The 12,023-nt window shown below is 47.1% G+C and overlaps 1 protein-coding gene across 1 annotated transcript in view; it reads left to right on the top strand.

The window, feature by feature from the left end:
• SEC31B (SEC31 homolog B, COPII coat complex component) overlaps positions 1 to 11,304 on the top strand; it is a 33,300-nt gene extending 21,996 nt beyond the window's left edge. The window contains 11 exon segments of the mRNA XM_063710421.1: positions 170 to 296; positions 687 to 832; positions 1,536 to 1,709; positions 2,424 to 2,585; positions 7,072 to 7,249; positions 7,630 to 7,944; positions 8,191 to 8,249; positions 8,556 to 8,702; positions 8,980 to 9,096; positions 9,857 to 9,928; positions 10,160 to 11,304. Coding sequence (XP_063566491.1) covers positions 170 to 296; positions 687 to 832; positions 1,536 to 1,709; positions 2,424 to 2,585; positions 7,072 to 7,249; positions 7,630 to 7,944; positions 8,191 to 8,249; positions 8,556 to 8,702; positions 8,980 to 9,096; positions 9,857 to 9,928; positions 10,160 to 10,339 — 1,677 coding nt within the window. The 3' untranslated portion in view covers positions 10,340 to 11,304.
• Positions 11,305 to 12,023: the final 719 nt, after the last annotated feature.

Raw genomic sequence — 12,023 nt, 5'->3', positions numbered from 1 at the left:
ACCTTGGGACCCATGTTTGAGTATCTGCCTGCCTCTCTGTTTCTACTCTAACCACCCCCACCTCATCCCTTGCCCCTACTCAGGGCTCTAACAGGAGGCCTGTGCAGGAATCCTGCTGCCTATGCTGGATGGATGGCTGATGGCCTCTTTCCCTCTCTGCCCATTACAGCTTCTAGCCTGTGTTGTGCAAAAGAATTGGAAGGATGTGGTGTGTACCTGTAGCGTGAAGAACTGGAGAGAGGCACTGGCTTTGCTACTGACATACTCAGGCACAGAGAAATTCCCCGAGCTCTGTGGTAGGTGTGGTCCCAGGCTTCAGGATGAAATGGTGTGACTCCAGCATGGAGTCAAAGGATGCATGCAGGAGGGAGGTGGAGGAGCAGACTGAGCTGTGGGAGGCCAGGCAATGTTGTCAGGGCTAGAATCTGGCTTAGCCAGGAGGCAGGGACCACAGTGCATGCCCCTACTTTCAGAGAGGATCCTTTGTTGTCCTGTTTTACCTTGTCTTGTCACACCATGATGTGAGAACTTTCCCCTTCTCTGTACAGCAAGGTGAGTCTCAGTGTTGTCTTAAAGCCACTGCAGCTACTTGTCCCAGGCTCATGGTCCTCTCCCTGTTTCCAAACAGGAGAAGGAGAGGCACACAGGGCAGCTGTGCCATTAATGAAATTTCCCTCTCTCTGCAGACATGCTGGGAACTCGCATGGAACAGGAGGGTAGCAGGGCACTAACCTCCGAAGCCAGACTCTGTTATGTGTGCTCAGGGAGTGTGGAGCGGCTGGTGGAGTGCTGGGCAAAATGCCACCAGGCTTTGTCCTCCATGGCTCTGCAGGTACCCCTTCTCTGCAGGGTACTGGCCACTCCACACCAGGCCCTTAGGAGGCTAGTGGTGGAGATGTGCAGAGCTAGCAGAGGCGAATCTTCTGGGACAGGCTGGAACCACAGTGTTAGGGAGGAGCGAAAGGTCCTGAATGTCTGGGATCTTCTCCTCTTCCCTCAGAGAAGACTAAGCAGCAGCTGCTTCAGTGTTAGTCTTCATAATTTTTTTCCTATTTCAGGTTTGGTTTTACAGATGTATTCAGTACTTGAGTAATTGTGGCTTGGCCCTTCTATTAGCTACTGTGGAAAGTTCTGTGGATCTAAACTGCCAGGTGTTCTGTGGGTGACCACAGAAAGTGGGGGTCACAGACTCATGGAGAGACAAAAGTCGCACATGAAACAATTAGTATGACAGAGTCTGTGGTTGGTGATGTATAAGCAGAAAGGGTAGAAAAGCAAAAGGAAGAGGTAGAGATGTACAAAAATCTAAGACCCAGATGAGTCCAGTTAAATCCAATCCTAACAGCTCGGGAGGTGAGGCCAGGTGGCCCTTCTCTGTCACAGTTCTTACATGTCATCATCTGCTGCCTTCACCTAGGTATGGCCAGGTGCCCTCATCTCTACCCATAGTGGGAGATCCCTGAATGAGCTGCGTGGACTTAGAGAGCAGGATATGCCTCATTGAAGGCTTACCACCCTCATCCTTGTCCTTACAGGACCTGATGGAGAAGGTGATGGTTCTTAACAGGAGCTTGGAGCAACTGCGGGGTCCTCATGGGGTGAGCCCAGGCCCTGCCACAACCTACAGGGTCACTCAGTATGCCAACCTCCTGGCAGCCCAGGGCAGCCTGGCCACTGCCATGAGCTTTCTACCCAGTGACTGTGCTCAGGTAAGTGGGGCCATGTGGAGAGAGCAAACCATTTCATTCAGTCATCTAACATTGATTGAGCACTTTCATATTCCAGGCACTATGCTAATGCTGAAGCTCCTAGGATAGATAAGATGGAATCCCTTAAGCACCTCACAATCTACTGGGGGAAGATCAAATGTTGATGACCTATAGTGCCATAACAGAAGCTTATACTGAGCACTGTGGGAGTCCAGGGAAGGGACTGATTTTTGCCTGGAGAAGTCAAGGAAGGCTTCCCAATGGTTAAAACAGCTGAGCTGGACCTTCAAAGAGAAGTAGCTTACCAACAGATGTAGAGCATTCTAAGCAGAAAGAATAGCAAGGAGGGAGGCATGCAAGTGTTTGGCAGGGATTCAGGAACCTTGAGTCATTTCTAAGGGGGCTAGAGTATAGAGCGGAGGTGTCCAAGGGTCAGAATACAGTCGTGGGTGCTTAGTTTCTGTTTCTGGTTGGGCCAGTAAAGCCCCTTCCTCATCCCTGTTTTCCACTTATCACTAGAGACAAACCAAAAACCATGGCTTCAGGCTGCTAAAAGCCTAAAACAAAACAAAACAGAACAGAACAACAACAACAACAACACAATAACACAGGTTGGACAAGCTTGGTGTAGAGGGTCAGCTGAAATTTGACTGCTACCTGGGGCCTTGATTGTTTTAATTTCTTGACACAGCTCTTCCTCATTAAAACTTATAGCCACCAGTTCAGCAGCTAAGAGATCGGCTTTTTCATGCTCAAGGTTCTGCTGTCTTGGGCCAACAGTCTCCCCCTTTCCCCTTCCCCCGGATTGTTGTGGGAGCTACCCTCCACTCTAAAGAGACATCATCTTACAGATTGGGATCCCAGCCTTCTCACCAGGTAAGACCTCGTTTGTTCATTCATTTGTTCATTCAATAATACGTGCCAAGCATGGTTCTGGGCACTTGGAATATATTGTGAACAAAACTGATGAAAATTCCCAACTTCCATAGAACATAGATTCAGTTCTTTTTGTAATAAATAACTGTTTATTGAACTACTAGGCTCTTAGGACATAAAGGTGCAAAAATCGTGATACTTGCCCTCAAGTAGCTCATAGTCTAGTGGAAAGATAGATATGTAAAAAATAGCTACAGTAGGCCTGGCGTGGTGGCTCACAGCTGTAATCCCAGCACTTTGGGAGGCCAAAGCGGGCAGATCATGAGGTTTGGAGTTCGAGACCATCCTAGCCAACATGGTGAAACCCCATCTCTACTGAAAATACAAAATAATGATCTGGGCATGGTGGCATGCACCTGTAGTCCCAGCTACTCGGGAGGCTGAGGCAGGAGTATCACTTGAACCTGGGAAGCGGAGGTTGAAGTGAGCCCAGATCATACCACTGCACTCCAGCCTGGCAACGGAGCGAGACTCCGTCTCAAAAAAAAAAAAATAGCTACAGTAAAATTCATAAATACCATGATTGGGGTATGGCAAGGGGCTATAAGATCACACAGATGAAAGTAGTTTACTCTGTATGGTGAGGTTGTGGGGGCAGTCCAGGGAGTGTTTCAGAACAAGTCGGATGTTTGATCAGAGTTTCAAAGATTAAAAGTTTTTAGGCAAAGGAATGAGCAAGTGAAGACTGTTTCAGGCACAGAGAATAGCATGTACAAAGGCACTGAAGCAAGAGTAAGCCGAAGCCTTTTGAGAATTACTATTATTTAATTGGGGCTGCAACACAGGTGTTTGTGGCTGTGAAGTTAGATGAAGCTGGAACAACAGGTAGGAGTTAGATCACTAAGGACCTAGCATTCTGTGCTAAAGAACTTAAACTTGACAGGGAGGAGCTATTGAACAGTTTTAGGAAGAGTGACATAATTAGCTGTATGTTAGGAAGGGCCAGGCTGGAGGGAGTTAGGCTATAGTAAGGGATGATGAAGACATGAAATAACTAAAGCTAGCCAGTGAGGTTGGATTTGAAATACTAAGTACTTAGTAGATAGAACTGACAGAATTGCTGATAGTTTGGAGAGGTGTGTGTGTGGTTGGGGGGACTGAGGGAGAGGAAAGAGGTTCTGGCCAGAGTGCCCGGGGGGATTGGATACTGTTAAGATGTGAGGCCAGAAGCTTGCTAGAGCTGCTGGGGAACAGAATCCAGGGAGATTTGGATACAGTTACCAGGCAGAAGCTCTGATGGCTCATCTTGTCCCACCTTCCATCCCCACCCTAATTCCTTTTCTTTTTTCCCTCCCTTTCCTCCCTCCCTTTCTTCCCTCACTTGTCTCCCCTTTTCCCCTTCCCCTCCTCTCCTCTCTCTCTCCCTCTCCCCGTCTCTTTTCATTTAAAAATAACCATGGGAGGTGGCAAAGAAATGTACTGGGATGTCTCCTGCATCCCAACAACACCCTGCCCTGTGTCGGCATCTCACACAACCACAGTACACTATCAAAACCAAGAAATTGCCATTAGTACACTCCATGGATTCAGATTTCAGATTCAGTCTCCACCAGTTTTACATATTGTTATGTGTGTGTTTATGTGTGTTTATGCAGTTTTGTCACATTGTGGTGTGTAACCACCACCAAAATCAAGATACTCAATTTTACCATCGCCACAAGACTCTCTTGTGTTACCTCTTTTATAGCTGCACTTATTCTGCCTCCCTCATCCTTGGCTTCACCAATATGTTCTCCAGCTCTATCATTGTTATTTAACGATTGTTACTTAAATAGAATCATGGCAATATGTATCCTTTTGAGATTGGCTTTTCTCCCTTAGCATAACTTCTTTGAGGTTCATTCAAGTTGTTCTGTGTACCAGTAGTTCACTCATTCTTATTGCAGAGTAGTATTCCATGGTGTGAATGTACCATGGTTTTAATTTTTTTTTTTTTTTTGAGATGGAGTCTCGCTTTGTTGCCCAGGCTGGAGTGCAGTGGCGCGATCTTGGCTCACTGCAAGCTCTGCCTCCCGGGTTCACGCCATTCTCCCGCCTCAGCCTCCCGAGTAGCTGGTACTACAGGCGCCCGCCACCATGCCCGGATAATTTTTTGTATTTTTAATGGAGATGGGGTTTCACCGTGTTAGCCAGGATGGTCTTGATCTCCCGACCTCGTGATCCGCCTGCCTCGGCCTCCCAAAGCGCTGGGATTATAGGCATGAGCCACCGCGCCCGCCCCCAGTTTTAATTTTTTTAGCCATTCAAACTTTGAAGGACATTTGGATAGTTTCCAATTTGGGGTATTATGAGTAAAGCTGCTATGAGTATTCAAATACAAGTTCCTAACTGACATCTTTACTAGGTTCAGCCTTTCAGTCCATGAATGTGGCATGTTTCTCCATCAGCGTTTTATAATTTTTGTCACACCAATCCTGTACATATTTTGTCCAGTTCATACTTAAGTATTTAATTTTTTTATATCACCTGTCAGCTCATGCCTACTAAGTATTTAATTTTTTTCTTCAGCAGTTTAAAATCAAATTTCTTGGTTTCCACTTGTTCATTGTGAGTATATAGAAATGCAGTTGATTTTTATGTGTTGATCTGGGTATATCTTGTGACTTTCCTGAATAGTTATAGAAGTTTTTTGTGGATTCCATGGGGTTTTCTATTAGACAGTCATGCTGTCTGCAAATCTGCAAATAGTTTTCTTTCTTTTCAATCTATATGCATTTAATTTCTTTCTTATGCCTTATTGTAGTGACTAGAACTTCCAGTCTCTGTTAAATAAGAATAGTGAACATAAGCCAGGCGCGGTGGCTCATACCTGTAATCCCAGCACTTTGGGAAACTGAGGTGGGTGGATCACCTAAGGTCAGGAGTTGAGACCAGCCTGGCCAACATGGTGAGACCCCATCTCTACTAAAAATATAAAATTAACCGGGCATGGTGGAGCATGCCTGTAATCCCAGCTACTCAGGAGGCAAGGCTGGAGAGTCGCTTGAACCCGGGAGGTGGAGGTTGCAGTGAGCTGAGATTGTGCCATTGCACTCCAGCCTGGGCACCAAGAGCGAAACTCTGTCTCAAAAAAAAAAAATAAATAGTGAACATGAATGTTCTTGCCTTGTTCAGTCTTAGAGGAAAAACATTCAATATTTCAGCATTAAGCATGATGTTAGCTTTAGGTTTTTCACAGATGCTCTTTATGAGACCAAGGACATTTCCCTCTATTCCTCGTGTCTTAATCCATTTTGTGCCACTATAACAGAATACCACAGACTGGGAAATTTATAAAGAACAGAAATTTATTTCTTATGGTTCTGGAGTCCAAGATCAAGCCACCAGCAGATATGGTTCCAGCAGGTACGGTTCCACCCTCTAGTTCCAAGATGGTGCCTTGCTGCTATGTTCTCACATGGCAGATAGCAGATGTGCAAGAGAAAGCAAACCCACTCCTGCAAGTCATTTTTGTAGTGGCATTAATCCATTAATGAGGGCAGAGCCCTCATGACCTAAACACTTCCAAAAAGTCCCACTTTCCCAACACTGTTGCATTGAGGATTCAGTTTTCAACACATGACTTTGGGGAGCATATTCAGACCATAACACCTTGTGTACTAGATCATGAATCGGTGTTGAATTTTGTCAAATGTTTTTTCTGCATCATTTCTGTCATCATATTATTTTCATTCTTTAGTTTGTTGGTATAGGTGATTAAATTGATTGGTTTTTAAATATATTGGATCAGCTTTGTATGACCTGGAATCAATCCCACTTTCTTGTGGAATATTATTTTTTATATACATTATTTAATTTGCTAAAATTTTGTTGAGGATTTTTGTGTCTAAGTTCATGAGAAATATTGATGTGTAGTTTTATTTTCTGCTATCTTTTTCTGGTGCTGGCATCAGGGTAATACTGGCCTCATGAAATTAGTTAGGAAGTGTTCCTTCTATTTTCTGGAAGAGATTACATAAATTTGCATTAATTCTTTGACTGTTTGGTGAAATTCTCCAGTGAAACCATCTAGGCCTGGAGATTTCTTTTTTGGGAGCTTTTAAATTACAAATTCAATTGCTTTAATTGTTATAGGACTATCCAGATCTTCTTTCATTGTGACTGAGTTTTGGTAGTTTGTGGTTCTTGAGGAATGGGTCCATTTCTGATAAGTTGTCAGATTTATGAATGTAAAGTTTTCTGTAGTATTCGTTTATATTTTTAATGGCTTCAGGGTCTGTTGTAATATTCCCTGTTTCATCTCTAATGATGATTTATATCTTCTTGCTTTTTATCTTTATCAGTTTTTAGATGTTTATCAATTTTATTGATTTTTTTCCTCAAAGAACTAGTTTTTGTTTCATTAATTTTCCCTATTATTTTTCTGTTTTCTATTATTTACCTTTCTCTTTCCTTTCCAAGAGCTGATGTTTTTTTCTCTTCATAGGTTCCAACTCCATCTCCAAGGCCAAGGGTTTTCACCCCTCAGTCATCACCAGCGATGCCCTTGGCACCTTCCCATCCTAGCCCTTATCAGGGTCCCAGGACGCAGAATATAAGTGACTACAGGGCACCTGGGCCCCAGGCCATCCAGCCTTTGCCTTTGAGCCCTGGGGTAAGGCCTGGTGAGTGAGTCACTGAAGATCTATCTGGGCAGAGCACAGAGGTCCCAGGAAAGCAATTGGCTTGGCCAGCATGGATTTGGGAAGCTGTATGTCTGTCTAGTGAGAGGAGCTTGGAAGTTGAAGTCTGAATTCCTAATGCTATCACTGGCTTCGTACCTTTGGCAATATACCAAAGTGTTGTGTTGCTTATTTCAATGCTATGGGATTGTTTTGAAGGTCAAATAAGGAATATAGTTAAAAGTATTTTGTAAATTATAGATTTCCATATACATGTATTAATCATTTATTTTTTTATTGCAATCCTATTTCTCCCTGATATGCTCTGAGTTGCTCCTGAATTGAAGTTTAGTGACAAATGACCTATTTCTGTTCTACTTCAGCTTCATCTCAGCCACAGCTATTAGGAGGGCAAAGGGTGCAAGCTCCTAACCCGGTGGGATTCCCTGGGACATGGCCTCTTCCTGGTTCCCCTCTACCCATGGCATGCCCAGGCATCATGCGACCTGGCTCTACCTCCCTGCCTGAGACTCCTAGACTGTTCCGTCTGCTTCCTCTGAGACCACTAGGTCCTGGCCGCATGGTCTCCCACACCCCAACCCCTCCTGCAAGCTTCCCTGTGCCATACCTTCCAGGGGACCCAGGTGCCCCATGCTCTAGTGTCCTCCCAACCACTGGCATCTTGACTCCTCACCCAGGTCAGTCTTCCTTCCATGGATCCCTCTTCTGGGTTATTGCCTCCCCTGCCCCTCTCACTACTTTGGGAGTCTTTCCTCAAGTCAGAGGGCTAGGGCCCTGTTGGGTGGAGGGTGGCTGGGAGTGTAGATGGTTTGCAGAGGGAGGTATGGTGGACTCCAACTCAAAGAATGCTTCCAGCCTTCAGATAAAAAACTTCCAGTGTTTTTCACTATGCGCCAAAAAACCTCTATCTTTTTATCCTATAGGACCTCAAGATTCGTGGAAAGAAGCCCCAGCCCCCAGGGGAAACCTCCAGAGGAACAAGGTCAATGCATCTTTCCCTACCCACTCCCTCGCACATTCACCAATGACCACGTTCTAATTCCTTAGAGGATTCAGTCAGTCCTTCCCCTTCTCAGACTGTCCCCGCCCTCCTCTCACTTACTCTTCTTTCCTCAGGACCCTCTTCTTTCTCTTTCCCTCTTACACACATACACCAGTCTCCTCACTTCCCAGTTTCCCACACTCACTCTTCTGTCTCCTTGTTCACTGTCATTCCTGCCACTCCCCAAAACCAGAGCCATGGAGTCTCTCAGCTTAGACTCATGTGTCTTTCCTTCTGTCTCTTTAGCTGCCAGAGACATTTATGCCCCCAGCACCAATTACTGTTCCAGTTATGAGCCTCACCCCTGAGCTACGAGGGATTCTTCCCTCACAGCCCCCTGTCTCCAGTGTGAGTCATGCTCCCCCAGGAGTTCCAGGAGAACTCAGCCTGCAGGTGACAGGGACAATGTATTCCCCTCCCTTGGGAAACCTTCCAGCCCTCCTTGGGTGCAGGTCATGGTAGATGGGCCTCATTCCTCAAGGCATGTGCTGAGGGAGACTGGGGGCAGGTACCAGGTGTCCTTACTGCAGAGAAAGGGAGGCTGCTCATCTCCCCAACTCTGCTGTAATGGGAACAGTGTGACTGTGAGTCACTGGGGACTAGTCCTTAGGGAAGCCATGAGAAGGACAGCTTGCCCCTCTGGCCTTTCTCCCTGCTTCTTTATCAGCAGCTTCAGCACCTGCCACCTGAGAAGATGGAAAGGAAGGAGCTGCCCCCAGAGCATCAGTCCTTGAAGAGCAGCTTTGAGGCACTTCTCCAACACTGCTCCCTGTCTGCAACTGACTTAGTAAGTCTGAACCTTCTTCACAGTGCCCTCCTCGCACCCCTCGCTGGCTCCAGGACCCCTCAGCTGTGGACCAGTTCCTTGTGTGACTCTCTTCTCACTGCCCCTGGACATGCTGTCTCTATCTTGTACTTAATTGACATCCATGTGGAGCTGGGGAGAGACTTTTGAGTCTGGTCTGAAGTCCAGCTCCTTGATGGTAGGACCCAGCAGCATTGAGACCTAAAGGCAGCAGGGGTACTGGAAGGAGGGTGGAGGCAGGAGTGAGGAAGTCTGCCATTCCCCTGCTGGCTGTGTCGGCTTGAGCAAGTCACTTACCCTTCTTGGGCCTTCATTCCCTCCTCTGTGAAATGAAGCCATTCTAGCTCTAATATGCTGTGATTTTTTTTTTTTTTTTTTTTTTGAGATGGAGTCTCGCTTTGTCGCCCAGGCTGGAGTGCAGTGGCGCAATCTCGGCTCACTGCAAGCTCTGCCTCCCGGGTTCAAGCCATTCTCCCGCCTCAGCCTCCCGAGTAGCTGGGACTACAGGTGCCCACCACCATACCCAGCTAATTTTTTGTATTTTTAATGGAGACGGGGTTTCACCGTGTCAGCCAGGATGGTCTCGATCTCCTGACCTCATGATCCACCTGCCTCAGCCTCCCAAGGTGCTGGGATTACAGGCGTGAGCCACCATGCCCGGCCTAATATGCTGTGATTCTTTATGGCCCTGTGTGGTGTTAGACTTAGGGGCTAGGGTTGGAATCCATTTCTTTCCCTGCAGAAGACAAAAAGGAAGCTGGAAGAGGCAGCCCAGCATCTGGAGTATCTATATGAGAAGCTCTGTGAGGGGATAGTAAGTACAGCTAGCTGTGCTCCCACTGCCTCCTACACTTCCACCATCACCATGGCCAAAGGAAGCCCAGTGTCTTTTCTTCCCATAGGTGTCACTGACCTGGGTTCCCCACAAAATACGTGCATCTTGCCTGGACTGGGCCCCAGAACTTAAGTCTTCCCTTATCCCTTCCATGCTGCCAGGGTAGGAGCTGGGTTGGGCTCACTAACCTAAGGGTCATTCCCTCCACAGCTCTCACCTCATGTCGTGGCTGGGCTCCATGAGGTTGCCCGATGTGTGGATGCAGGAAGCTTTGAGCAGGGCCTCGCAGTGCATGCCCAGGTGGCGGGCTGTAGCAGCTTCAGCGAGGTGTCCAGCTTCATGCCTATCCTGAAGGCTGTCCTCATCATCACTCATAAGCTGCTGGTCTAAACCAGGCAGCCTCTCTTGCTAGGAGGCCACTTCTGCTGTTACATAACTCCTCCCTGCAGAAGAGGGGACTCCTGCAACAGATTCTGTTTGTTCTTCCCGACTCTTTTCCTTGCTGCCAGTTATGTGATGCTGTAGGCTTGGCTCCAAACCAGCTGAGTGCCTGCTTTTTACTCCTTTATGTCTGGCCTTCTAGGATCTGTCCAAGACACTCTCAGGCCTGGAGGCAGGGCATAGAATCAGTTCTTCACTCTCCCTAATACTATGTAAGGACCTGGGGCAGGATATCTTCTCCCCCAGGGATCTTCTATTTAAGTGGCTTCTGAGAGGGTGAACAGGATTGTTACTTTTAAGCCTACCTCTGCTGTGACCCATCATGTGGGTCTTTTGTTTCTCCCTTCTGTGGTTTATGAGCCTGCCCTTACCTTTTCCCTGCCTCTGACTTCGTATTTCCAGGTCCGTATTTCTCTGTAGCCCAGGGTCTGGGGTAGAGCTGACTGCTGTTCACCCTTTGAACAACTCATGGACGTGAGGGATGGGTGATGAGCAGAACCAAGAGAGGAAACTTTGGCACTGTTAAAATGGAATTTCTCATCTGCCGGCATTATTAAGGGTGGGCTAGGTTGGATGGAAGGTGAAAGGGATGAACTGCCTTTTGCTGGAAGCTGTCTTAGGCTGTGAGACAGGAGCAGGGGAACCACAGCCTATGGGGAACTGCCCTTGACTCCACCTATGTTGGAGCCTTAGCCCAAGGCCATTCCTTCTGTGATGATAAAGCCCAGTTCTGGAATTGGAGCCATATTAAGGAATGATTCTCTTCCAGCGCTGCTCCTCAAGGGTTGGGGGTCCTTCTCCCTCGCAGCCACCACATGTCTCAGGGCTACCTTCTCCGACTGGATTTGCATTTGTGGCACTGTATTTGATGCAGTGATGTACTTAATGGTGCAATAAAGCTGCTTCGATTTGGTTTCCTCTGTCATCTCCCAGTCATTGCCTCCTCTGGGTTCTATTTTGCCATTACCTTTCTAGTCCTCTTTATTCTTGCTTCCTGCACCCTAGTAAGGCAGGGGAGAGGCTTAGGGAGAGATAAATCAAGAAAGTTAAAGGAAGGTGTCCAGTCCCACTGAATTAGGTTCTCTCCTTGCAGCATTTGTGGTCACTCTGCTAGGTGTGTTGAGGGTGGGGGGATTGTCTCCCTTCATCCGTGCCTGGTGTTCAGTTCCACGGTTTTCCCCACCCCACTTGGGGGCTGAGCTCAGCTATACAAAGGGACTGGGTGTGAAGCCAGGGGATGCTAGCCCTAATCCTGTTGTAGATCCCATCATGTCTGCGGGCTAGATGTGTGTGTGTTTGGGAGGGAGGGATTGTTAGGCAGTATTTGTTTGTAAAGCCACTTGCTCTTCAGATAATACTTGCACTAACTTCTATTGATGAAGCAGTGTGAGCCCTAGCAAAGTCCTTTCCCAAAGTGTCTTTGAAGCCAAGAGCCCATTGAAGGGAAGAAAGGCCGGGAGAGGGGATTAGTTTGTTCAGCAGCTGTGAATTTCAGTGGGAGGTTGATGAACTCTGAAGTCTTTGTTTAAATTAAAGTGGGGGAGAAAAAAGCCGCTGCTGGAGCGAGAGCCCCACTTGGGGCCCTGAACTAACACAAGGAGAAGTCTGAGCGGCAGGGAGCTGTGTACTGACT

The sequence above is a fragment of the Gorilla gorilla genome, chromosome 8 (assembly GCF_029281585.2).
Source record: "Gorilla gorilla gorilla isolate KB3781 chromosome 8, NHGRI_mGorGor1-v2.1_pri, whole genome shotgun sequence".
NCBI classification, from domain to species: domain Eukaryota; kingdom Metazoa; phylum Chordata; class Mammalia; order Primates; family Hominidae; genus Gorilla; species Gorilla gorilla.
This window is presented reverse-complemented; position numbering and strand designations above follow the sequence as displayed.